This window comes from Podarcis erhardii (genome assembly GCF_964252035.2).
Source record: "Podarcis erhardii genome assembly, chromosome: 8".
Lineage (NCBI taxonomy): Eukaryota > Metazoa > Chordata > Lepidosauria > Squamata > Lacertidae > Podarcis > Podarcis erhardii.
In genome coordinates this window covers 7,666,461-7,691,718 of record NC_138499.1, presented here as the reverse complement: position 1 = coordinate 7,691,718, position 25,258 = coordinate 7,666,461, and the positions used below count along the sequence as shown (strand labels likewise).

The 25,258-nt window shown below is 40.1% G+C and overlaps 1 protein-coding gene and 1 long non-coding RNA gene across 2 annotated transcripts; both read left to right on the top strand.

Moving 5' to 3' along the window:
• Nucleotides 1-378: 378 nt before the first annotated feature.
• LOC309349109 lies at nt 379-3,889 on the top strand. Its single transcript, XR_014159720.1, has 3 exons — nt 379-596; nt 2,835-2,906; nt 3,860-3,889. It is a non-coding gene; the product is annotated as an uncharacterized lncRNA (long non-coding RNA).
• Nucleotides 3,890-12,001: 8,112 nt separating this feature from the next.
• Nucleotides 12,002-17,280, top strand: LOC309348862 (mas-related G-protein coupled receptor member H-like; the record flags this gene model as incomplete). Its single annotated transcript, XM_081874649.1, has 3 exons — nt 12,002-12,031; nt 13,123-13,175; nt 15,768-17,280. 3 exons carry the CDS (start codon nt 12,002-12,004, stop codon nt 16,657-16,659), a joined length of 975 nt encoding a protein of 324 aa, XP_081730775.1. The 3' UTR covers nt 16,660-17,280.
• Between the last annotated feature and the right edge of the window lie 7,978 nt (nt 17,281-25,258).

The following is a 25,258-nucleotide window of genomic DNA, read 5'->3' as shown; positions in this document are numbered from 1 at the left end:
TACAGTCCCCACAATTATGAGGCTTTCTAAATTTGGCATAAGTTTTTGTGTGACCCTGTTAACTAGTTTGAGCATGGTAAAATAAGGGCAAGGCGAAATTCTCAGTAATAAATAAAGATATTTCTCCCAATTACATCACAGAGCTATTATTATTATTACAATTTATGATTTATTAAATTTGTATGCTACCCTTCATCCAAAGATCTCAGGATAGTTCACAAAATAAAAATGCATATCAGAGCCAAAGCAAAACAAACGAATCACCCACCTCCCCTGGCTCTTCCTTCTCTGTAACTTTCTGCCCCACATTTCTTAGTAATGTCTTTCTAGAACTTGAATTTCCTCCTAAAACTAGCTATCTTGATAACCGATGAGCAAAATTCTTCTTGCCATATGATGTTTGCAAACTGAGCACAAATTAAGAGGAAGGGGTGGAGCACTAAACAGTTTGCAGGGAAGTTTGATGACAAGTCAGTTCTTTTCTTTTCTTTGTAGTTGCATTTATTTCTGCACATCTTCCAGCACAGGATATTATACCTCTTGCTGCTGCCTCCAATGTATACGTCTAAAGATTGCTGATCAGCAGTTTCTCCCAGGTATGTGAATGTCTCAAGTTGATGTAGCTTGTTCACAAAATCTGGAGGGCAACCATATCTGAGTGGCAGGGGGGTATGTGTTTTTCAGTCAGCTTGAATCCCCAGAGTCTTCTGTTAGAAGTATAACAGGTCAAAGGCTGGGGTGATCCTTTTAGGCTGTGTTTATGGAAGACAATCTTACTCGGCTACAAGTGATCACCAAAGAAGATTCTTTTAGACCTGGTCTACCAGGGCAAAGAGCTGGAGCATATGGGATCCTAGGCTGAGAGGGCACCACTGCTACTTTTAACCTTTACTAAACGAGAAATGCCTCCTGATTCTTTAGTTTATGCTGATATAATTTTATTCTTGTAATACATGTGTACAGCTGTGTGCATGTATCTTTCAATAACGGTAAAACTTGCTTAGATGAAAACCACATATCACTTGCAAGTGAGTAAGCTCCAAGGACAGGTGACAGGGAAGTTTTACTCTGTATCAAAATCTGATGCCTAATTAAAGTCTCCTAAAATTATATACTTATTTCAAAAAATATATGTACTGCTTGATCGTAAAAAAACAAAACAAAGCCTCAAATTATTTTGTAATAACTGAAATAAAAATGTTCTCTAAGTTTCCTAAATTCCATTGAAACCCATTGAAATTAATGGATCTAAATTAATAATGGCCATTGATTTCAGTAGGCTTAGTCTGGGTGAACATTAGCTAAATGCAACCCAAACACTTGAATGGCCCTAAATATGCCTAGATTGAAGACTTTGGAAGGACTTCTTGTTGCCCTAACAAGGAGGAAAAAGGGGTGTGATGATATATCAAGAAAAAGAGAAAAGGGGTGCAAAGAGAGAGAAGGAGAGAGGGAGAAAGAGAGAGATGACTACTTAGGTTTGGCTGTAGAAGTTTCATAAGAAGCATTATGAATATTTTGATGCATGAGATTCCAGGCACCATAAATGGAAGCCATTCTCCTTGCTCTCTATCTCTATGGAAGCACTATTCTGAAAAGTAATCTCTTTGATTTCATTTAGACCCACAAGATCGTTTCAGAACTTCAGCTGTTATGATGGTTCTAGAGACTTATCTGGTTATCCAGATTTAAACAATAGTTTTGTCACTGGATATCAAAATAATACCACAAATGAGCTAATTTCCCCTCAAAGTTAACAAAATATATAATCACCAGATAAAAATGTAATAAATAAAGTTGTGAGGACAAATTTTCTCCCTCCTGAATGTGACAGAGTAGATTTCTCCCTAGGTAAAGGTAAAGGGACCCCTGACCATTAGGTCCAGACATGGCCAACTCTGGGGTTGCGGCACTCATCTTGCTTTATTGACCGAGGGAGCAGGCGTACAGCTTCCAGGTCATGTGGCCAGCATGACTAAGCCGCTTCTGGCGAACCAGAGCAACATACGGAAACGCCGTTTACCTTCCCGCCGAAGCAGTACCTATTTATCTACTTGCACTTTGATGTGCTTTCGAACTGCTAGGTTGGCAGGAGCAGGGACCAAGCAACGGGAGCTCACCCCGTCACAGGGATTCAAACTGCCGACCTTCTGATTGGCAAGTCCTAGGCTCTGTGGTTTAACCCACAGCGCCACCCGCGTCCCTAGATTTGTCCCTAGACAGCAGCAGCTTGGCTAGAGAGTTAACTACTCTGAGGCCATGAGCCAAGCGAGCTCACCCACATATCCAAGGATTAAGCTATAGATTACACTGTTTCAGATTTATAGGAGCCTGGAATGCTTTGAAGCTTTCATAATTCTAGTCCTTTGCAGACCCTTCAAGTAGACTTTAATAAGGCTGTTGTCATTTTAATCCCAATCCTTTGTGTCTTGTGTGGGTGCAATCACAATCTGAGAGGGTGCTCTTGGGCTCAGCTTCTCCGTCTGGCTATTCCAGAGGCATCTAGCTGGCCACTGTGAGAACATGATGCCGCACTAGATGGGCCACTTGTGTGATCCATCTGGGCTTTTCTGGTGTCCCTCTCTGCATCCAGTGTAGTTTCCAACTCCTTCTCCAAACTTCACAATTGGGTCCAGGGTGGGGCAGTTCATCTTCAGGTTGAACCAGCATGGTCTGCCCTGATTCAGGAACCCCTGGTTCAATGTCATGGAGCGGATGGTTGTGCACAGCTCTAGTGAACATCTTCCAGTCTCTTCTACTTTTTAATAAAGTCATAACTTTGATTTACAACACTTGAAATCATTCTCATAGTTTATAGTAGTTATTTTATTTAGGTATCCCACCATGGAAGGAAATTCTATACATCATTTTAATATCACAAGGGAACTGGATGTGACAGACATCTGGTAAGTATATACAATAATAATAAAAATAATAAGGCAGAAAATGTGGCCTCTGTCAGGTTACTAAAAAGAGGATGTGACCTTCAGAATTCCACCCTCCAGATTTATTTTATAGTTTTTTGTTTATTTATCACATTTATCTCACACCTTCTTCTCTAAAGAGAACGGGCAACACAAGAGCAGGGCCTTCTCTGCAGTGGCTCCCCATCTGTGCAATGCTCCCCCCAGGGAAGTTTGCCTAGCACCTTCATTATACACCTTTAGGCACCAGGCAAAAATGTTCCTTTTTAACCAGGGCTTTGGTTGATCCAATTTACATCCTATGCCCTTTTAAAATGTGTTTTTTTTGGGGGGGGGCTATTGGGTTGTTGTTTTTATTTTTATTAGGTATTGTGTGGTTTTATATCTTGATTTTATTCTGTGAACCGCCCTGAGACCCCTGGATATAGGGTGGTATATAAATTCAATAAATTATTATTATTATTATTATTATTATTATTATTATTATTATTATTATTATTAGCTCATGGTGCCATGCATGATTTTCCCAGTACTCCTTTAATCTTAGGGTGGATTAACGGTCAATCTCTTTGCACATGGAACTCTCGGAATTGTAGCACTGTGGTGGGAATAAGGAACGCCTAAGCACTTTCAGTGCCTTTAACAAACTGCAACTCCTAGGATTCTTTGGGCGGCCATCAATGTTTATCATAACAATGTAAAGGCATGGTGTGGATATGGCCACCATTGACTTGGGAGTTTTTGAAAGAAATGTTGGGAATCAGGTAAGAGACTCACTCAGTGGAAGTTGCTCCCAGTCCCAGTCGCACCCAAATCAATATGACTTTGACAAATGAGGCGTCAGGGTTTTAGGTAGCGTGGCTTGTGTACCCGTTGTGTAGATCATTTGATTGACTGCAGAATAATGATTACTCTTGTTCTCTTTCTTTTTGCAGGTATTGGCATGAAAGGATTACCGAAGTTAAGCAACCAGATGGTCGAGCAATAACAGAAGCTTACAGTGGTTCTGGAGACATACCTGATTATCTTAACTCAAATGAGAGTATCATATTTAGAAATTTAAATAATAGCACAACTGCTACCTCCAGCATTGTTTTTGCCGAGTTTGTAGCATCGAATGATCTGGTCTTCTCCAAATTAGCAAAGTATTTAATCAACAGCTTCATTGCCATTATTTGCATTTTGGGGGTTTTGGGTAATGGGTATGTCATCTGGCTTCTTGGCTTCAAAATTAAGAGGAATCTTTTCACCACCTATGTTCTGAACCTTTCCATTGCTGACTTTGCTGTCCTTTTATCTCTAATCAGTACTGCTGCATTTGCTACTGCCCTTCGTGTGACGAGTGAATCTCGCATTCTCAACAGTGTTTTTCTATTATTTTTTGAACTCTTTTGTTTCACATATTCTACCAGTCAGTATCTACTGGCAGCTATCAGCGTTGACAGGTGTGTAGTTGTCCTCTTCCCACTTTGGCATCGATATGACCGGGGACCAAACTCATCTGCCATCATATGCGCTATAATATGGATCTTCTCCTTCCTGCTTTCTGCAATCCATTTCGCTCTCCGCATGACTGGCAGATTTGGGGCATCCCTTTTACACTACCAGCTGCTTGTAAATGCTCTGCTTTGTACGCCTCTGATGTTCATCTCTTCTCTGATCCTGTTCATCAAAGTGTGCTGTAAAGCACAACAACGCAAGCAAGGAAAACTCATCACGGCTATCTTGCTTGCCCTCCTTTTCTTTCTCATCTTTGCTTTCCCACTGAATGCTGTTTATGTAATCTATTGCTATTATTTCCCCCACCTTCACAGTCTCATGCTCATCGGCTTTGGGTGTTCTTCTGTAAACAGCAGCATCAACCCAATCATTTATTTTTTAGTTGGAAGGAGAGGACGGAAGAGTCCTTCCAGGGTATCCATGAAAGTTGCAATCTCAAGGGTGTTTAAGGATGTGGGAGACTGTACAGAAGACAAGAAATCCAAAACAGAGAGTAAAGTTATGATTTGACCGTCTATGAGTGGTGTCTTAGCAGGGTTCCTACTGTGTGAAATCTTAGATTTCCTGATGGATTTTTATAGGCAGGCCTCACTTCTATCCCTGGGGATGGTAAGAAAAAAAAGCTTCTCAGTGTGAACCAGCATAGCCATCTTCCTTGCACTCCTCTTCTCTGCACCTTTGCTTCTCCAGTGGATGAAGTTTATATAATCAATTAATATTATTCCCACTTTCCCAATCTAATGCTCATTGGTTTCAAGGGTTCCTCTATAAACAGCAGTATCAACAGTCATGGAGAGGAAGCCAGCTCATGGGTGCTTACAGACAACTCTGGTGGGATTATGGGAAAGTACAAAAGTTCTGGCTCTCTGTGATTAAAGAGATTAATAGCACTCTCCTCACTTGAGGTTCCCAGAAACAGCTATTCAGAGGCATACTTAATGAATGCGAAAACCTTCCCAAAAAGACTTCTAAAAAGAATTCACTAGTTTTGTCAAAATTAATTTGACTCTTCCCAAAATTAGGTCTAAGAGAGTTATTAACCTATTTTTTCAATTCCACATCTGGAAAAACCAAGTTGAAGGAAAAGTGATTATGACTTAACATCAGAAATAACTTTCTGACACTAAGAGCTGTACAACAGTAGAACAGACTCCCTCAGGAGATTATGGTCTCCCCTTCTTTGGAGAGTTTTAAGCAGAGGTTGGAAGGTCATCTGTCACACATGCTTTAGTTGAGATTCCTGCTCGACTAGATGACCTTTGGGGTACCTTCCAACTTTACAGTTCTATGAGTCTATGAACCTAGGTCTCCATTTCTAGGTCCAATAGCAATGTCTGTACACACCATACACTGAAACCACATTGAAAGCACATTATGCCCCTCCAAGTATTCTGAGAACTTAATTTACCACTCACAGAGCTACATTTTCTAGTGCCCCTAATAAACTAAAGTCCCCAGAATTATTGGGGGGTGGGGGAGGATAATGTGTTTTCAATCTACTTTGTGTGATTGCCCAATTTACTGCAAGTGAGTGATAGAGATCTGGTGTGTTTCTTGTTTTTGTATATGTGTGTGTGGATGCTTGCTACTGGAATGCAGCTTCCAAAAGCTTTCCACCACAATAGATATTGAGATAGTGTGTGCCACATTTAGCGGGTATCAAGGGAGAATGAGCAGAGTTGTTTTTTGAAGCAGGAGAACTGAGGTTTTTAGAGATGGAAGGGAAAAGGTAATTTCCAAGAACATACTGAGAAACAAGGAATGAGTGAGTGAGGATGGGGGACCTTACAGTTAAGCATGAGACATTTCTGCTGGTTGGTGGCAAAGCATGGAAACCCTGTGAATAGAATTGAGGGGGTCGGGGATCCATATATGTGAATGATGGGATAAGTGAATGACAGCTGGAGTACCAAGGAATAACAGAATGAATAGACTGGCATACTAAGGAAATTCATAAAGCAAAAGATCACCATATACCCTGTAGGCAATGAGCAGAGGGACTGTAAACGGAATTGTAACTGGAAAAGAATGGAATGTTTTTTGCCTTATTGTGCAAGGAAAAGGAATATGACTAAATATCAAGATCAAACGACAGAGAAGAATCCAAAACAAAGACAGAGCCCATCCTCCTTTCCTCTAGTACCCACTGATGTTGCTGCCTTAGGACATCACCTTGAAAACTTGGGAAAGAAGGGACCTCCATCCAACTTACTGACTTGCATTGAGTTCTTTTTCCTTTATGTTGCTTCTTACAATTTATGTAATATTGCATGCATATCTTTAGGTTTCTTGTGTATCTCTGACCAGCCTGAGCATGGCAACATGAAAACAAAGAATAAGTGTAAACAATAAATAGATTTCTCCCTCCTCTGAGACTTGATGTCTCATGATTCTCTGTAATGCCTTTGTCAAGAATCTCACCCTAAATTAGCTATCTTGATACAGATAGGTAGCCGTGTTGGTCTGCCATGGTCAAAACAAAAAATTCCTTCCAGTAGCACCTTAAAGACCAACTAAGGCCAACTAACTTAGTTGGTCTTTAAGGTGCTACTGGAAGGAATTTTTTGTTTTAGCTATCTTGAGTACCAATGAACAAAATCCTTCCTCTCACATAATGTTGGAGAACTGTTTAACACAGATGAAGAGGAATGGATGCAGCCCTAAACTTCTTGCAGGTGTCTTCTTGCTGTCTCCTCCACATACTGTATGTCTAAAGATGGCTGATCAGCAGTTTCTCACAGGGATGTGAATGTCTCAAGCTGATGTAGTTCATTTGCAAAAGAAAGCGGGGGACCACAGCTGAGTGGCAGAGGGGTACATGGGTAGTTCTGCTGTAAGGATTCTGGGTCACCAGCTTGGGAAGTTTCTTTGTGACATCTTGGGAGCCACTACAAGCCAGAGAAGGAAATGCTGCAGTAGAAATTCTAATGGTCTGCCTCGCTAAGACTCTACAGCTAATCAACAGTTGGTTTGTCTGTTAAAAATATGTAAGGAATTAGAAACAGATCAAGATGTGTTATGCCAAGTCAGATTTTCTGTTCCCTTGCTTCAGCACTGTCTCCTCAGAGTGACAGAGGCACTCCTGAGTATCTTCCAGGATCTCGTGGAGAGGAAATCTTCCACACACACCCCTTTATCCTTTTAACTGGAGATGTCACAACTTAATTAAGCCCTACTGCCTGTGACACATGCATTGTAATCCACGAGCTATAGTCTCTTCCCATAGGCACATGCCACTAAAGCTGCATGCATGAGAAAGTGAAGTATCTGGGGGTGAATTTAACATCTAAGAATGTGAACTTATTTAAAGACAATTATGAGAAATGTTGGCTGGAAGTGAAGAAAGATCTTGACATATGGTCGAGGTTAAGACTTTCCTTGTTAGGCCGAATTGCTGTCATTAAGATGAATGTATTGCCGAGATTGTTGTTTTTATTTCAGACATTGCAAATTTTGGACAAGATGGACTGTTTCAAGAAGTGGCAGAAAGATATATCTAAATTTGTCTGGCAGGGCAAAAAGCCCAGAATCAAGTTTAAGATATTAACTGATGCGAAAGATAGGGGGGGGTTTTGCCCTGCCGGACTTAAGACTTTATTATGAAGCAGCAGCTTTCTGCTGGCTGAAGCAATGGCTACTTCTTGAGGATACAGACATTTTGGATCTTGAAGGGTATGATAATAATTTCGGTTGGCATGCATATTTATGGTATGACAAGGCAAAGATATATAAAGGCTTTAAGAACCACATTGTCAGGAAAGCTTTGTATAATGTTTGGAATCGATATAAGGATCTGTTGGAAAGTAAAACCCCCAGATGGTTGTCACCAATGGAAGCAAGAGCGGTGAAAAAACTTAACATGGATTCTAATTGGCCAAAATATTGTGAAATTATAGAATATGATGGTGAAAAGGCTAAATTACAGAGTTTTGAGAAACTTAAATCCAAGGTGCGAGACTGGTTACATTACTATCAGATAAATGAGACTTTTAAACAAGACAGGAAATTAGGATTTCAGAAGGAGAGGTCGAAATTGGAAACAGAATTGTTAGAATCCAATACTAAGAATTTGTCTAAAATGTATAATTTGTTGCTGAAATGGAATACACAAGATGAAACGGTCAAATCAGCTATGATTAAATGGGCACAAGACCTAGGATATGATATTATGTTTGCTGACTGGGAACAGTTATGGACCACAGGCCTTAAATTTACGGCATGCAGTGCCTTGAAAGAAAACATAATGAAAATGATCTATAGGTGGTACATGACCCCAGTCAAGCTCGCAAAGATATACCATTTGCCCAATAATAAATGTTGGAAATGTAATGAATGTGAAGGAACTTTCTATCACCTTTGGTGGACCTGCCCAAAGATTAAAGCCTACTGGGAAATGATCTATAATGAAATCAAGAAAATCCTTAAGTGGACATTTGTTAAGAAACCGGAGGCTTTTCTCTTGGGCATGGTCGGCCAATTGGTACCAAAGAAAGATAGGACATTTTTTATGTATGCAACTACAGCAGCAAGAATCCTTTTGGCAAAGTATTGGAAGATGCAAGAACTACCTACTCTGGAAGAATGGCAGACCAAGGTGACTGAATTTATGGGACTGGCAGAGATGACCGGCAGAATCCGTGACTAGAGGAGAGAGACAGTGGAGGAAGACTGGGAAAAATTTAAAATATATCTTAAGAACTGTTGTAAAATATCAGATTGATAAAATGTCAAGGGGTAAGAAACGGAGAATTACAGCTGATAATCTTTAAATTATGAAAACTTAAGGGAAGTTAAACTTAAAAATTGAATGAAGGATTGCTAAAAAGAATTGTGAATAAGGGTGCAGTGAAGGGGAGGCTTGGGGAAGTCACTTTTTGTGTGTGTTTTGTGTGTTTTGGAAAATAATAAAAATTGTTTAATAAAAAAAAATAAAGCTGCATGCATGCACACTGACTTTTTTTTTTAAGAGAGAGGGAGAGAAGAAAATATAGAACTCAACTCTTCCTGGTAGAAACAAAAATCTGACAAAAGCTACACATTTGTTTCATTTTAACCATCATTATTATCTCTCTCCCTTCCCTCTCTTTCTCTCCAACCACAAAATGTCTATGACAACAGTGTCTCTCACTACAGGTAAGCAAACTGTGGAAAAGATTCTATAAATTGAAAGTGGGGACAACATGCACTTTTCTCCGTTTGTTTTGTAACATAAGGAAATATTCAATAAATAAAAACTAATAAAGAGAGAGACTTTCATAAGGCTGTTGCCATTTTAATCCCAAATCTTTGTGTCTTGTCTCTTACTAAGGGCTGTGGGTGCAATCACAATCTTGGAGAGTACTGTTGAGCTCAGCTTCTGCTTCTGGGCATTTCAGAGTTATCTAGGTGGCCACAGGATGTTAGATGAGATGGGCTACTAGCCTGATCTAGTAGGGCTTTTCTGATCTTCCTCTCTGCATCCAGAGTGGTGATGGGTGGGTGGTGGTGCCCTGTCCAACCCCAACCCCCAGTACTTCAGTACTGGGTGTAGGATGAGTGATGGACCTCCATTAGATGCAGGGTGGGCCAGTGGGCCACCCTCATTTGTGACCCCTGGATCAATGTCATAGAGCAGATAGATTGGGCTGTGCACAACTCTAGTGAATGACTTTTTCAGTCTTTTCCACTTTGACAACAAAGTAACAGCATTTAAAATTATTTTGGTAATATATAGCAGTTATTTGATTTTAGATATCCCAACATGGAAGGAAATCCATTGCCTCCTCATAATGTGATGTGGTGGGCATCTGGTAAGTAGATTAATAATAATAATAATAATAATAATAATAATAATAATAATAAGGCAGAGCATGCAGCTGCTATCAGGTTTCTAAACAGAGAGTATGTCCCCCAGTCCTGGATTTATTTACTTATCATTTATTAGTTTCTTTTCCAAAGAGCTCAAGGTGGTGTACAGGGTTTCCCTCCTTCTCATTTGATCCTCACAACACCCCTGTTTGACAGGTTCATCTGAGAAGCAAAGGCTGGCCCAAGGTTACCCTGTGAGCGCCAGGCCAAGTGTGGATTTGTCAGTCAAGAATGTCCAGAGTGAGGAATTAACTCTTTATTGTCAAAAGTACACTTACAATTTAGTAACATGCCCCTCAGTCCTACGTTTCTTAGCTAATTCTGGGTGTACACCTGACGAGGCAGTTTCTGCAACCAAGAGGCCCCACCCTCTCTTCTTATGCATCTCCCCCACCCAAGCTGTGCACAGGCAGGAAAAGATTCCATGCAACCTGTTTTTGTTCCTCCCTCATGTCCTGGGAGACAGTGGAGCAGGAGAGGTGGAGGGGGAAGCAGGAGGAGATGTGGAAGGCCTTGACTCTACACCAGCCTCACCTATCTCTCACTCCTTCTGCACCTGTTTTTCACTTTCCAAACCTTCAGCTTCTCCTGTCTCTGACTCTCGTCTCCTGGCTGTTACAGGGACCCCCAGATCATTGATCCCTTCTTCCGTGTCAGTCGCTAAGCTAACCTCCGTTCTCCCAGCGCCCATTAACCAGTATCTACTGTGTAACCTCTGAGGAAGCCAAGAAAGCACCTTCTTGGTCAAAGTAACTTATTTACCTGAAACAAAAAATGGGTGCTGAGGAGCAACTATTGGCCCAGTTGATGACAAGCCAAAAACACTTTCCGAAGAAACTGAAGCACTTCCCTATTACAGCAGTTCTTGGTATCCCCTTATTGCATTCTAAGAAGAGGACAGCAGTTGCCTTGAATAATACACTGATATGAAATCTGCTGATATAAGATAAGGGAAGTAACACAAGAAGCAAAACCAACGTTTTCTTTTTTGCAATGTGGCAAGAGCATAAATACACATCAACAGCTTCTATATTGTGCCAGCCTAGGGAATGCATTGCTCAGTTTTATTTCATTACTACATTCTTATATTTCAGAGTTTGTACGTCTTTATCATACAGAGTTTGTGTTCCTGGCATTGGACAATCGGGACAGATTAGGGCTTCTGCTGGTTTACCGCCCGCCTCGCTGCCCAGCAGTCTCCCTGCTTGAGCTGACAGAGCTGGTTTCAGAGGTGGCATTGAGGTTTTCCAGACTGCTAGTTCTGGGAGACTTCAACATCCAAGCCAAGGCAGCTGGCTCTGGGGCAGCTCAGGACTTCGTGGCCTCCATGACAATCATGGGGCTGTCCCAACATGTCAGTGGTGCAACGCAGATGGCAGGCCACACTCTGGACCTGTTTTCTTGACTGGGAAGGAAGAGGGTGACTTGTTTGCAAAGCATTTTAGAGATACAATTGCTTGCCTCTACCAAGACTTTGACTCTGCTGTTATAGTAAGTATATCAAACCTATGGCTGCTGAGTGTCAAACACCAGCAGAATTCTGTGTCTGCTCATTTCTTCCTTCTCTAACGCCTACTTCCTATGAATTTTGTTATCTAGAACTATTTCAAAATCTTCTGGTGCTTCAGTTTCCTCTGTTGATTTCTGCTTACTTTTGTTGCTGACTAGCTCATCAGCAGCTGTTCCGGCTATAACTCTAGCTTGGGTTTCTTGGGGGACCAGTACATTCCATGGGCTATTCCATGATGGATGATTACGAGGTAAGTACTCTTAAACAAAAGCTCCCTTTTAATTGCTTCCCCATTTGCTTTTACATGATGCTGATTTAGGTGCCTGTTCGCTGATACTGTGGCAATTTCTCTCTGCATGCTTTCATGAGTTAGGCTTGAGACTGAATTTAAGATGTATAGCAGCTTGTAAAAGAGAAAACAGATAGGCTGGCTGTTCATTTCAGCTATTTCCACTACCAAACATGGTAAAAAGAAACAAACAACCTTGTCATAACCATTAACCAAATGGTGTTAAGGGGGTAAGCGTGCAAAGCTATTGTGTAATAGAAATATATACTGTATTTCTAGATACATAGAATGAAAGAGTTTTGGAGTTGGAAAGGACCCTGTGGGTTATCTGTTCTCCTCTCTCTCTCCTCTCAGTCTTATCTGCTGCAGGCAGGTGCCCAGAACTGGACCCAGCATTTCGGGTTTGATGTGACCAAGGTAAGATATTGTGGTTCTGTTACTTCCCTTGTTTGGGACACTATAGTTCTGTAGTCTAGAATAGCTTTTTTTGCTGCTACATCACACAGATGACTTGTGAAGCTTTTGGTCTACTACAGGCTTCCTCAACCTCAACCCTCCAGATGTTTTGAGACTACAATTCCCATCATCCCTGACCACTGGTCCTGCTAGCTAGGGATCATGGGAGTTGTAGGCCAAAAACATCTGGAGGGCCGAGGTTGAGGAAGCCTGGTCTACCTAAGACCCCTAGATCCTTTTCACATGTACTACTGGCAAGTCAGATGCTCTCCGTCTTATATTTATGCAGTTGGTTGTTTCTGCCTGACATTGGTACCTATTCCAATTCATTTGTTGGTTCTCCAATCTGTGAAGATCATCTTAAATGCATCATACATACACCATGCTGTTATACAATGTTCAGCAATGTTATTTGTTGAAAAATGATATTTGATTTGTGAAATTGCAAAGTATTTTTTTTTAATTAAACTACATTGTTTTTGCATTATACCCCCTCCCCTTCACCTCTTTGCTCATTTGGTCAGTTGTTATTAACATCTATTCTCTTAAACCTAAAATACTCTCTGTAACTGGGTTGTAATTGTGATTTTATTTAGATATCAGAAAATTTTTCTAGCATTCAATATAAAGAAGATGTATTTTACCTGGGGTAAGTGCATTTTTAAAATAATTTCATGTTCAGTATAAGCACTGTATCCATTCACTTCACTTAAAGTGAAGTGAATGGATACAGTGAATGTAGGTGTGACAAAGCATCTTTTGTAGGTGTGTCACACCTACATAAGAGAATGTAGGTGTGACAAAGCATAAGTGATTAATGCGGAACAATATCTTATAGAGTTTTCATAACAATAGCCAGAGATTTCCATTTTGGATTCTCTCAATTTCTCATGTTTCCAGTTCTGCAGAATTTTGATTTTAAAAAAAAAAATGACTTCCTCGTGTATTTTAAAAAATATTTTAATGTAACTTAGAAGAAAGTTACATTTGTGAAAAGAAATATATTAATATATTTTGTGTGCAGTTTTGAATAATGAGTACACTTTTGCAAGCAATTTCCCACAATACATGCATTTTTGTAGGAATTTCTTGGCTGGAGAACTGCATCACAAAATGCAGATAAGTGTGAATTTCAAATAAAAAATGTGCTGTTGGTTCAGGAAGTTCAAATTAGATAGTTTCTAATTAAAATGCAAAGACATTCAAATCTATCCACCATCTCTAGTTCTGCGATTAGCAAAACCATCATAGCAACAATCTCAGCTTGATCCAACAATCCCGTGTTAAAGAAAAAGGTTTAGCCCTTTGTCACAACAAGTGGAGGCGAATAAATACCACTAATAGACTCGCTCCCCTTCTCTTTATTTAAAATTTCCTGGATTAAAGAAAATGTTTGGGGCCGTTGTCACTAAAAATGGAGGGGAAGACCACAGGGAAGTACTTTTCCTTTTCTGAGAATCATTTCCTAACTCATAATCATAGATTCATAGGATTTGAGAGTTGGAAGGACCCCAAGGGTCATCTAGTCCAACCCCCGGCAATGCAGGAATCTCAGCTAAAGCATCCATGACAGATGGCCATTCAACCTCTGCCTAAAAGCCTCCAATGAAGGGGAGTCCATAATCTCCTGAGGGAGTCTGTTCCACTGCCGAACAGCTCTAATTGTCAGAAAGTTTTTTTGAATGTTTAGTCAGAATCTCCTTGAACTTGAAGCCATTGGTTTGAGTCCTACTCTCTTCCATGTCACAGCCCTTAAGATATTTAAAGATGGCTATCATATCACCTCTCAGTCTCCTCTTTTCCAGGCTAAACATACTTTCAACTACTCCTCATAAGGCTTGGTTTCCTGACCCTTGATCATCTTGGTTGCCCTCCTCTGCACATGTTCCAGCCTGTCAAAATCTTTCTTAAATTGGGGTGCCCAGAATTGGACAAAATACAGTGATACCTCTGGTTACATATGCTTCAGGTTACAGACTCCGCTAACCCAGAAATAGTGCTTCAGATTAAGAACTTGGCTTCAGGATGAGAACAGAAATTGTGCTCTGGTGGCGCGGCAGCAGCAGGAGGCCCCATTAGCTAAAGTGGTGCTTCAGGTTAAGAACAGTTTCAGGTTAAGAACGGACCTCCAGAATGAATTAAGTACTTAACCCGAGGTACCACTGTATTCCAGGTGTGGTCCGATCAAGACAGAATAGAGTGGTGCTATTACTTCCCTCAGTCTGGACACTACACTTCCATTGATGCAGCCTAGAATAGTGTTAGCTATTTCCTAATTTGCTATTGAACCTCAACATTTCACCTACTTTGTGTCAATATTTACTCAATAGTTGTAAAAATGGAAAAGCTACCAAACAGTTTACTTTGAAGATTCCAGGAAAATGTGTACTGCCATAGCTGCACAGGTATTGATCTAGACAAGAAGAAAGTGGTATTATAAAAAGAAAAGAAAAAAGAAAAAACATCATCAAAAAACAGAAAAAAGAAATAAAAAAACAAGTTAAACCTTTAACTCACTTACTTACATTCACTTATTTCCTTGACTTCCTCACGCCTCCCATTTTTGTATTCCCATTCAATTAGATATTCCAGCAAATCCTTCCAGCTTTGTTTTTATCCTAATAACTTAACTTAGCATACTATAATTCCCCTCTTTGTATTCTAATTCATATAAATATTTCAACAAATCCTTCATCTTGTTTTCATCCTTATATCTTATCTTAATATACTATAATTTCCCATTCTTTCTTTCACCAAATAACCATCCACTTTTACTTTATTTAATCTTATTTCTCATTAAAACTTATATATCTGTACTTATTCTTAAGACGTTTCCCCTAGGGTCAAAAAAGATTCAATTCTACGATTTTCCCATCTCTCATTACAAGAAAAGAAAAAACAAATTATATTATATACACTTTAAATTCTCAATTTTCTTCCACCAGATTCCCTCCCCGGTTTCGGCCCCTGGCAATAGTTCCATCAATCTCAAAAAACCATCAACCCGGAGATCTTAAGTCCGAGGCTTAATACCACTTTCTTCTTTTTTTTCTTTTTTTTCTTCTCTTTGATTGTTTTCTTTTTATTTTTCTTCTGTAACCTTTAAAATTTTAATAAAATTCATTAAAAAGAAAGAAAGAAAGTGGTATTATCTCTTTGCTGCTTAGATTGATCACTTTAGAGTTAATGAAGGTGAACCAAGACATCATATCAGGTACTGAAATCCTTTTATCTCTTTCAGGGAATTATATTTTGAGGAAATACGTGATAGAAATGTAATCCAAAGCATTGCCAACAGCATAATTATCATCATCTGCATGTTTGGCTTCCTGGGGAATGGAATGGTCATCCGGCTTCTGGGCTTCCACATTAAGAGGAATCCTTTCACCACCTACATCCTGAACCTCTCCATCGCTGACTTTGGTGTCCTTACAGTTCTCCTGACCATTATTTTGCCTGTTGTAACTTTCTATGAGAAATCCCATGTTGCTGTTTTGATTAGAAAAGTATTATTTGAACTATTTTTTTTCACGTATTCTGTGGGCCAGTTTCTACTGACCGCCATCAGCATTGACAGGTCTGTGGCTGTCCTCTTCCCACTTTGGCATCGATGCCACCGTCCGGCACGTTTATCCACCATTATCTGTGCCCTGATATGGACCCTCTCTTTCCTGCTCTCAGGCATTCACCTTGCTCTCCTACTGACTCAGAGCTTTCCAAACTCTAACCTAGTGTACCAGCTTATTGTGAATGCCCTCATTTGCACTCCTCTGATGGTCACCTCCACTCTGATACTGGCCCTCAAAGTCTGCTGCAAATCAGAGCAGAAGCAACGCGGGAAGCTGCTCACCACCATTTTGCTTGCACTTCTTTTCTTCCTCATCTTTGCTTTCCCACTAAATGCCATTTACACTGCCATCTATTTTAATGAGAACAATGTGATTCTAATGGAAGTTGGTTTTGTGTGTGCCTCTCTGAATAGTAGTGTCAACCCGCTGATCTATTTCCTAGTTGGGAGGAGACAGAAAAAGGGCCAGCCCAGGGTCTCCATGAAAGCTGCACTCCAGAGGATTTTCAAGGATGAGGAAGAATCAGCATCCAAAACTGAAAACTCGGTTATGATAGCAACTTAATGCCTTAAGGCACAACTGGCCAATTCTTTATTATCATAAGCACAATAATGTACAGCGGGTAGTCTGTGGTGTGAAAGACTTCTTTTAATGCCTTTCTATCTCATGTCCAACATAGGAAATTTAAACTAGGAGCTTTGTATTGTTACATTTGCTTTGGATAGAGCAAGACTGGCGATGGGCCTTGGTCTGCTTGAATGTAGCCTTCTTCATCCCTATATTTTTCGAAGGGTTGGGCTAAAGCTACTCTCCCCACCACCTCCCTATGCCATAATGTTGATTGGCATTTCAGCCTTTCAGAAAGTACACAAGTAGACTGAACAAAGCACACAACTCCAAGCTAGACAGCAGTGGGACATGACCACAGTCCCTTGCTTATACTGACTGCAGTGGCTGTGAACCGCCTTGATATCTAAAGGTATAGGGTGATATACTAATTTAATGCATAATGAAATAATAATAATAATTACATGTATCTTATAGTCTTCTTTTTTGTTTCTCTGTTGTTCTTTTTCATTTCTCCATTGCTCACTTGCATTTCATTTATGTATTTTTTTCATTCTTATATCACAGAGTTTTATCTTAATCAGCTGCAATTTAAATAAATCTTTCAATTTTATTGTACTTTGCATCTGACTCCAGTCCTTACTAAACAGCACACAACTCACTATTGAAGGTCACAGTCCATCACATTTTCGCTGTGTGGGTATACTCATGTGTAGGCAATCTGTTAACAGCTTCCATCCATTTAGCAGAGTTTCTGGGAAGCAGTAGTCAACAATTGAAGCTACACTTTGAGAAGAAACACAGACACCATAACACTCAGTCAAGTGAATTATTTCTTTTTTTAAAAAAAAAAAAATATTTTTATTAAGTTTATGGAATACAGAAAAAAAGAGGTTAAAACATAAAATAGAAGAAAAAAATTATACATTTCCATATTCCTTTCTCTCCCCCCCCCCCCAATGGACTTCCCCACATCTTCCGAACCCTGCGTTCTCTGTAATACAAAACATCAGCAATTTGTTAACTTGTTTCAAAACCTATTGTATCTTTCAGTTTATCGTGTTACCCAGATTCAAAAATGTTGTAACCCAATTCTTGTACATTTTAGCCACAATAAAGTTGTTTCATTATTATACCTCTAACTTCTTGTGTCTTGATTTCCCTTTCATTAGTTTGCAATTGCTGAAGCTATAACTTTCCTAAATAGGTGCTTTTTTCAACATTCATACAGCTTATAATATTTTATCAAATAGTCCTTAAATTTTTTCCAATCCTCCTCAATTGTTTCTTCTCCCAAGTCTCGGATTCTGCCAGTCATTTCGGCCAATTCCATATATTCCATCAACTGCGTCTGCCATTCCTCCAGGGTGGGTAAATCTTGTGTCTTCCAATGCCTCGCAATCAGGATCCTTGCTGCAGTTGTAGCATACATAAAAAAGGTTCTATCCTTCTTTTCCACACTCTGGTCTACAATGCCCAGAAGGAAGGCCTCCGGTTTCTTAGGTAAGGTATACCTAAATACCTTTTTTAGTTCATTATAAATCATCTCCCAGAAGGCCTTCACTTTCGGACATGTCCACCAGAGGTGAAAGAATGTCCCTTCTGCCTCCTTACACTTCCAACATTTATTATCAGACAGGTGGTATATCTTAGCAAGCTTGACTGGGGTCATGTACCACCGGTATATCATTTTCATAATATTTTCTTTCAAGGCACTACATGCCGTAAATTTCATTCCGGTGTTCCATAACCTTTCCCAGTCTGAAAACATAATGTTATGACCCACATCCTGTGCCCATTTAATCATAGCAGATTTAACTGTCTCCTCCTGAGTGTTCCATTTAAGCAGCAAATTATACATTCTCGAGAGTAATTTATTTTTTGGCTCTAACAGTTCCGTCTCTAGTTTCGATTTTTCCACCTGGAATCCAACCTTCTTATCCATTTTAAAAACCTCCTGGATTTGTGCATAGTGCAACCAATCTCGCACCTTGTTTTTTAGTTTCTCCAAGCTCTGCAACCTCCAATTGTCTCCAACTTTTTCAATTATTTCCCAATATTTAGGCCAGTAGGCCTCCATATTAAGTCTCTTACGGGCCTTAGCCTCCATCGGCGAGAGCCACCTCGGAGTCTTACTCTCCAATAAGTCCTTATATTTGGTCCAAACCATCAAAATTGCTCTTCTGACAATATGGTTTTTAAACAATTTGTGCACCTTAACCTTGTCGTACCACAAATATGCATGCCATCCAAAAGCATTATCAAACCCCTCCAGATCTAGGACATCAGTGTTCTCCAGTAAAATCCAATCTTTCAACCAGCAGAAGGCTGCAGATTCATAATATAGCCTCAAGTCTGGCAGGGCAAAACCCCCTCTTTCTTTCACATCAGTTAGTACCTTAAACTTAATTCGGGGCTTTTTGCCCTGCCAAACAAATTTAGAAATATCCTTCTGCCACTTTCCAAAACATTCCACCTTGTCCACGATCTGTAGGGCCTGAAACAAAAATAACATTTTCGGCAATACGTTCATCTTTATGACTGCTATCCGGCCCAACAAGGAAAGTTTCAATCTTGACCATGTTTCCAAATCTCTTTTGATTTCTGACCAACATTTCTCATAATTATCTTTAAACAAATTCAAATTTTTGGAGGTTAGATACACCCCTAGATATTTTACTTTTTTAACCACATTTAATTCTGTTTCTTTCTGAAACTCATCTGTTTCTGTAGTTGTCAGATTTTTTGCTAAAACCTTAGTTTTTTGCTTATTCAGCTTAAACCCCGCCACCCGACCAAAGTCAGATATTAATTCTAAGACTCTTTTAGTACTAGAGACTGGCTCCTGTAACGTTAATACCAAATCATCTGCGAATGCTTTCAGTTTATATTGTTTCACTCCGACCTCAATTCCTTGTACCAACCGGTCCTTTCTGATCATGTTCAGTAGCACCTCCAGGACCGAAATAAACAATAGGGGGGATAGGGGGCACCCTTGTCGTGTCCCTTTTTCAATTTTAAACTCCTCTGTCACCACATTGTTTACTATCAACTTAGCTTTTTGTTCTGAATAGATTGCCTCTATTCCATTTTCAAACCCCCTCCCCACTCCCATCCCTTCCAAATTTTTCTTCATAAACATCCAAGAAATGTTATCAAAGGCTTTCTCAGCATCAATGAAAATTAAAACCGCTCTAGTGCTCAAATTTGTTTGTAGAAGTTCCAAGATGTCAATAATATTTCTTGTGTTATCAAACAAATGCCTACCAGGGAGAAAGCCAGCCTGGTCCTTGTGAATCACTTCATTCAAAACTTTTTTAAATCTACTAGCCAAGATGTCAGCAAAAATTTTGTAATCCACATTTAGGAGTGAGATGGGGCGATAGTTCCTAAGCTGAGTTTTTTCAGTTTCTAGTTTAGGTATCAATGTGATGAAGGCTTCTTTCCACGTTTCCGGTGCTTTCCTCCCCTCCATAATCTGGTTGCAGACCTCCAACAAAGGTTGTATCAAATAGTCCTTCAAAACCTTATAATATTTGGAGGTAAGTCCATCCGAGCCTGGAGATTTGCCAACTTGAAGGTTCCGAATGGCACTTTCTATTTCTTGCTGTGTGATGTTACAATTCAGGGTTGTTCTCATTTCCTGAGGTATTTTTTGTAATCCATTAGTTTCAAGGAATTGGTCCACCTCGGCATCTTTCTGTGGCCCTTGTGAATAAAGTTCTTTGAAATATCTCTGGAAGCATTTTCTAATTTCCTCGGGTTTCTGAACCATTCTCCCATCTACCTCTAGATTTGTTACTGTACTAAGTTTCTGTCTCTTTTTCAACTGCCATGCAAGCAGTTTCCCACACTTATTTGCTGATTCGAAGGATCTTTGTTTCATCTGTTTGATTTTCCATTCCACCTCTTGATTAATCAGTTTCGAATATTGTGCTTGGAAAAATTTCACTTCTCTTAACACATCCTTCGACTTAGGCCTTGATCTTAATTTTTTCTCTCCTTCTCTTATTTTTTCCAATATCTTCTCCTTCTTTTCATTCCAGAGCTTTTTCTTGATCGTATTTTGTTGTATTAGAAACCCTCTCATTACTGCTTTACTTGCGTCCCAGATTGTTCTTTTTTCCACATTGGTATTTAAGTTTATCTCAAAGTAGTCCTTTAATGTTTTTTGGGCCTTCTTTACAATCTTTTCATCCCTTAATAAAGTGTCATTCATTTTCCATCTAAAGGAACCGGTTGTGTTTAATCTCAATTCCACTTTCAAAGCATTGTGGTCGGAGCAGGTTTTTGGGCAGATTTCCACCTTTCTAGTCTTAGGTGCCAGTCCTCTAGTTGTCCATATTTGGTCGATTCGTGTCCATGTCAGGTGAGCTTCAGAAAAGAATGTTCCTTCTTTTCCTAGGGGGTTCTTAACCCTCCATATATCAATTAAATCCATATTGTCAGTCATTTCAAAGAAAGTTTTAGGTAGTCTGCCATCTTTCGTTATGTTGGCACTTTGCGACTTATCCATGTTTACAGATACTACCCCATTCATATCGCCCAACATAATGATGTTGTTGTAATCCAAATAGTCCAGCATAGTCTCATGCAATTTCCTAAAAAAATCCGATTTCCCTTCATTCGGAGCATATATTCCTAATATCAAAAATTTTTCTCCTTGTGTCTGAATTTCAATCGCCAAAATTCTGCCATGCTCATCTTTAAATAGAAATTTCGGTGACAGGCTCTCCTTTGCATATATCACCACACCTCTTTTCTTAACTTTGTCTGAAGAAATAAATTCTTGGCCTAATCTCTTGTTAATTAGCACTTTTCTATGGAGCCTTGTCACATGGGTTTCTTGCAGGCAGATAATGTCCAATTGTTCTTTTTTCAAAATATGAAATACTTTTCTTCTTTTTTCTGGGGAATTTCCGCCATTTATATTCCAACTAAGAAGTTGCAGAGACATCCTGGTTCAATTGATGGGTCTTACAATGGGGTGTTTAGGTTTCCCTCCGATCCCGGAGGTGGTAATGCTGGTCCAGGTCCAGAAGGTGTAGGTTTTGATGGTGATCCCGGCGATGGTGGTGGCCAAGAAGCTGCAACACCTTTTTGGAGGTCCTCCTCGTGATCGTGTAGGAACTTCTGTTGGTCCTCTGGTGTTTTAATTCTTACCTTCCTTCCTTTGTATGTAAATGATAAGCCTTGCGGAAACTCCCACCTATAAGGAATTGCGTTGTATCTCAACAATTTGGTCAAATCTATGTAGGTGGTCCTGAGATCCAAGAGATGCTTGGGTATGTCTCTGTAAATTTCGGCCTTAGTTCCTTCTGTCTCCAAAGATTTTTTAAAATGTAGGCCTAATATCTTATCTCTTTCCTCTCTTGATCTCAAAATAACCAAACAATCTCTGGCTCTATCTTTCTTTACCGATCTTCCCAATCTAAAAGCCGTCACAATTTTAAAGTCCTTATCTTCCTCGATTCCCCAGAATTTAGAAAACAAAAGTGTCAAGAATCCCTCTAGGTTACCTTGCTCCAATTCTGGGATCGCCCTCAGTCTAAGATTATTTTCCTTACTTTTCAATTCAACAAGTGACAGGTAGGCTTGTTGTTCCCCTACCTGTCTTTTCAGAGGCCTTACTTCTCCCTTGATCTCATCAACCTTTTTACTCACTTCTTCTGCTTTTTGGTTGGCCGCTGCAGCTAATTTGTAATTTTCAGCTGTGGCTCCTTGCAAATTTTCAATTGCCTGATTATGTTGCGAAACTTGCTCAGATAATTTGCTAATGGAGGATGTAGCTTGGTCAATTTTTAAAGTTTGATTGTCCACTTTTTGGTTTAAAATTGCCAGTTGTTCCAAAATTTGTTTCAGGACTGTTTCAGATCCTCCAGATGCCATATCTTCTCCAGCAGACTGTTCCACTTCCTCCTCCTGTGCTATCAGCACAGCAGGGACCGATGATCTACGTTGCTGAGTTAACGTTGTTTGAACAAATTGCCCCTGCTTCTTCTCCTTTTCCTTAGCTTTAGCTGCTCTTGTTTTCCCTGAGCCGCTCATTCCACAGCTGCCTCTGTTCAAGGTCAAATTGCCTTTTAATCCATGGGAAAGATGAAACCAGAGACCAAACAATTCAACCACAAAAGTTCTCAACAAAATACAATTCCCAGCCTTCTATATCTCCACAATCCTCTAGGGGGGGTATTTCAAGTTTCAAGGAAAGAAGGAACTCTTTTCCGCCATTGAAGTTCCTATCTTCTCAATGTTAAATCTTTATAAATCCAAAACACAAAAGGAAGGTTCCCCAGGCTTTTCTCTCTCTTAGTAGAAGCCACAAGGTGTCAAGAGAGGTCCCAGCAACAATGTTTAAGTGTTAATATCGCAGTCTCGGTTACCTATGTAGCATTAGAACTCAACAGTCTCAGCAGTTTGACAGTTCTTTTCTACGCACTGGCAGTCCGAGAACTAGGCTGTCCCTTTAACTCCAAATAACTCAAAGAGGGAAGAAAGTTCCAAAAAATGTTCCCAAGTCAAAAAGCCACAATTTCCCTCTTGCCTTTTAAATACAAAGCCAGTCAATGCACCCTTAGTCCGTTTTTACAGTTCCTTTTAAGCGCTTCCGCATATTTCGATCCCTTTGCTTTGATCTGGTTAGCAGGGACGGAAGACGGACTTCCTGTTACTCGTCTCCCGTTTTTCAGCCAAATTTCAATTTTTTAGTCCGTATTTAGCACCCCTTACTCACGGGTATGTTGCAGCCAATTCGAAGTTTTCAAGAAGAAAGGTCGGCGCTCATCGGCAACAGCAACGCGGCTTCGCATCCACGAAAAGAGCGATGAACTCACAGTGCCGCTCCCCCTTTCACGTTCCGGAGCCCCTTACGAGGCTCCTTCTTCGTTTCTGGGGGGGCTTTTGGCGCCCGCCGAGTCCCACGACCACAGGCTCACTCTGCCTGTGGGTTTTCTTGATGGGTCTCCGCTGTGCCGTAGCGGACGACCCTTTTTCGCGGAGCCCCTCTTTACAGTGTAAAAAGGACAGCCATCACCGTTTCGCGCCGCCTCCGGAAACCCAAGTGAATTATTTCTTGACTGGTCATAAACACTTCATGGTAGCACTATTTACAATCATTATAGCAATAGCTGTAATGGCATACTTAAGTTTCAGTCCTTCTTTCTTTTAAGCAATGATGGAGGCAGACACAGTCTATCGGCAGTCCTGAAGCAGCAGTTTGGTCAGTCATCTAGTTCTCCTTTTATTGGCACTTCCAGCTGAAGCTCTGCATGCTCAGAGTTCCTCTCCCACTTATATACAACTGTTCTGGAATCTTCTCCCTGTTTGTGGATTAATGACTCCCTAACACTCACTGCAGCAAGCTGTTTTCAGGCCACTCCACCCCGCATATCAGTAACAGCCTATATGGCAAGATTTGTCAGATCTTACAGTGCAGTGGACCTTTGACTGAACCAGGAGCAGAGCCACGTTGAGCAATGTTGCTGTAGTCCATCTATTCCAAATTTGCTAATTCCAACAGGCCTTGGATTAGAATGATGCTGTATGTATATCAAACCCAGGGCTGCTGAGTGTTAACCACTATCTCCAAAAGTCAATGGAAAAAAATCTGTTTTTAGCTTATATCTAACTAACATCAGTGCAGGGAGCAGCAGAATTTCAAGTGGCTGGGCCACCATCATCACACAAAAAACCACAAGTGTCATTATCCAGATAAAAGACCCAGCCAGAGATTTCAGATTGTAATACAGTGGTAACTTACAAACACCTCGGGTTACAAATATTTCAGGTTACAGACACCACTAACCTGGAAGTAGAACCTCGGGTTAAGAACTTTATCTCAGGATGAGAACAGAAATCACGCAGCAGCAGCGCAGTGGCAGCAGTAGGCCCCATTAGCTAAAGTGGTACCTCAGGTTGAGAACAATTTCAGGTTAAGAACGGTTTCAGGTTAAGAATGGATCTCCAGAACGAATTAAGTTCGTAACCATAGGTACCACTGTATCTACTATTTGTGAGGGGGATAAACCATATTGTTGATTCTGCACTCCGATACACACCCAAAACACATGCAGTTACAAGACAAGTGCTCTGGACAACACAATGCTAGTTTTTGAAGAGATTTGGTCATGGCAACTATGCACAGAAATCAGCAGATTAACTGGTGAGATACTTCCTGTGGGTGAAAGCTGATTATGAAACATATGTAACAAACTTCATATCAAGGAAACTTCTTGAAAAACACAAACTCTTGCAAAAACTGAATCTTCAGTAAAAAGGAGAGGGGGGCTTCCTCAAGGGAAAATCTCTCAGCAAAATGAGGAAGAACCTTTGCACAAGAAAAATCAACAACACCACACCATCTTTAAGACTTGATGTATAAAACTCAAAATATTGCTTAGATGTTTTGCATGAAAGAACTACCCCAACATTTTCTTTGAATGTTCATTTCAGATAAAATTTGATGGAATTCCTACACCTGGACTTGCCACTATGAACACTCCTCTACATGCCTCTGAACATATATCATACATAGCAAGTGTCTAATCAATCAAACCAGTTAGCCAGAGTCATACTGGGGGCCAAGGGGATTAGAGAT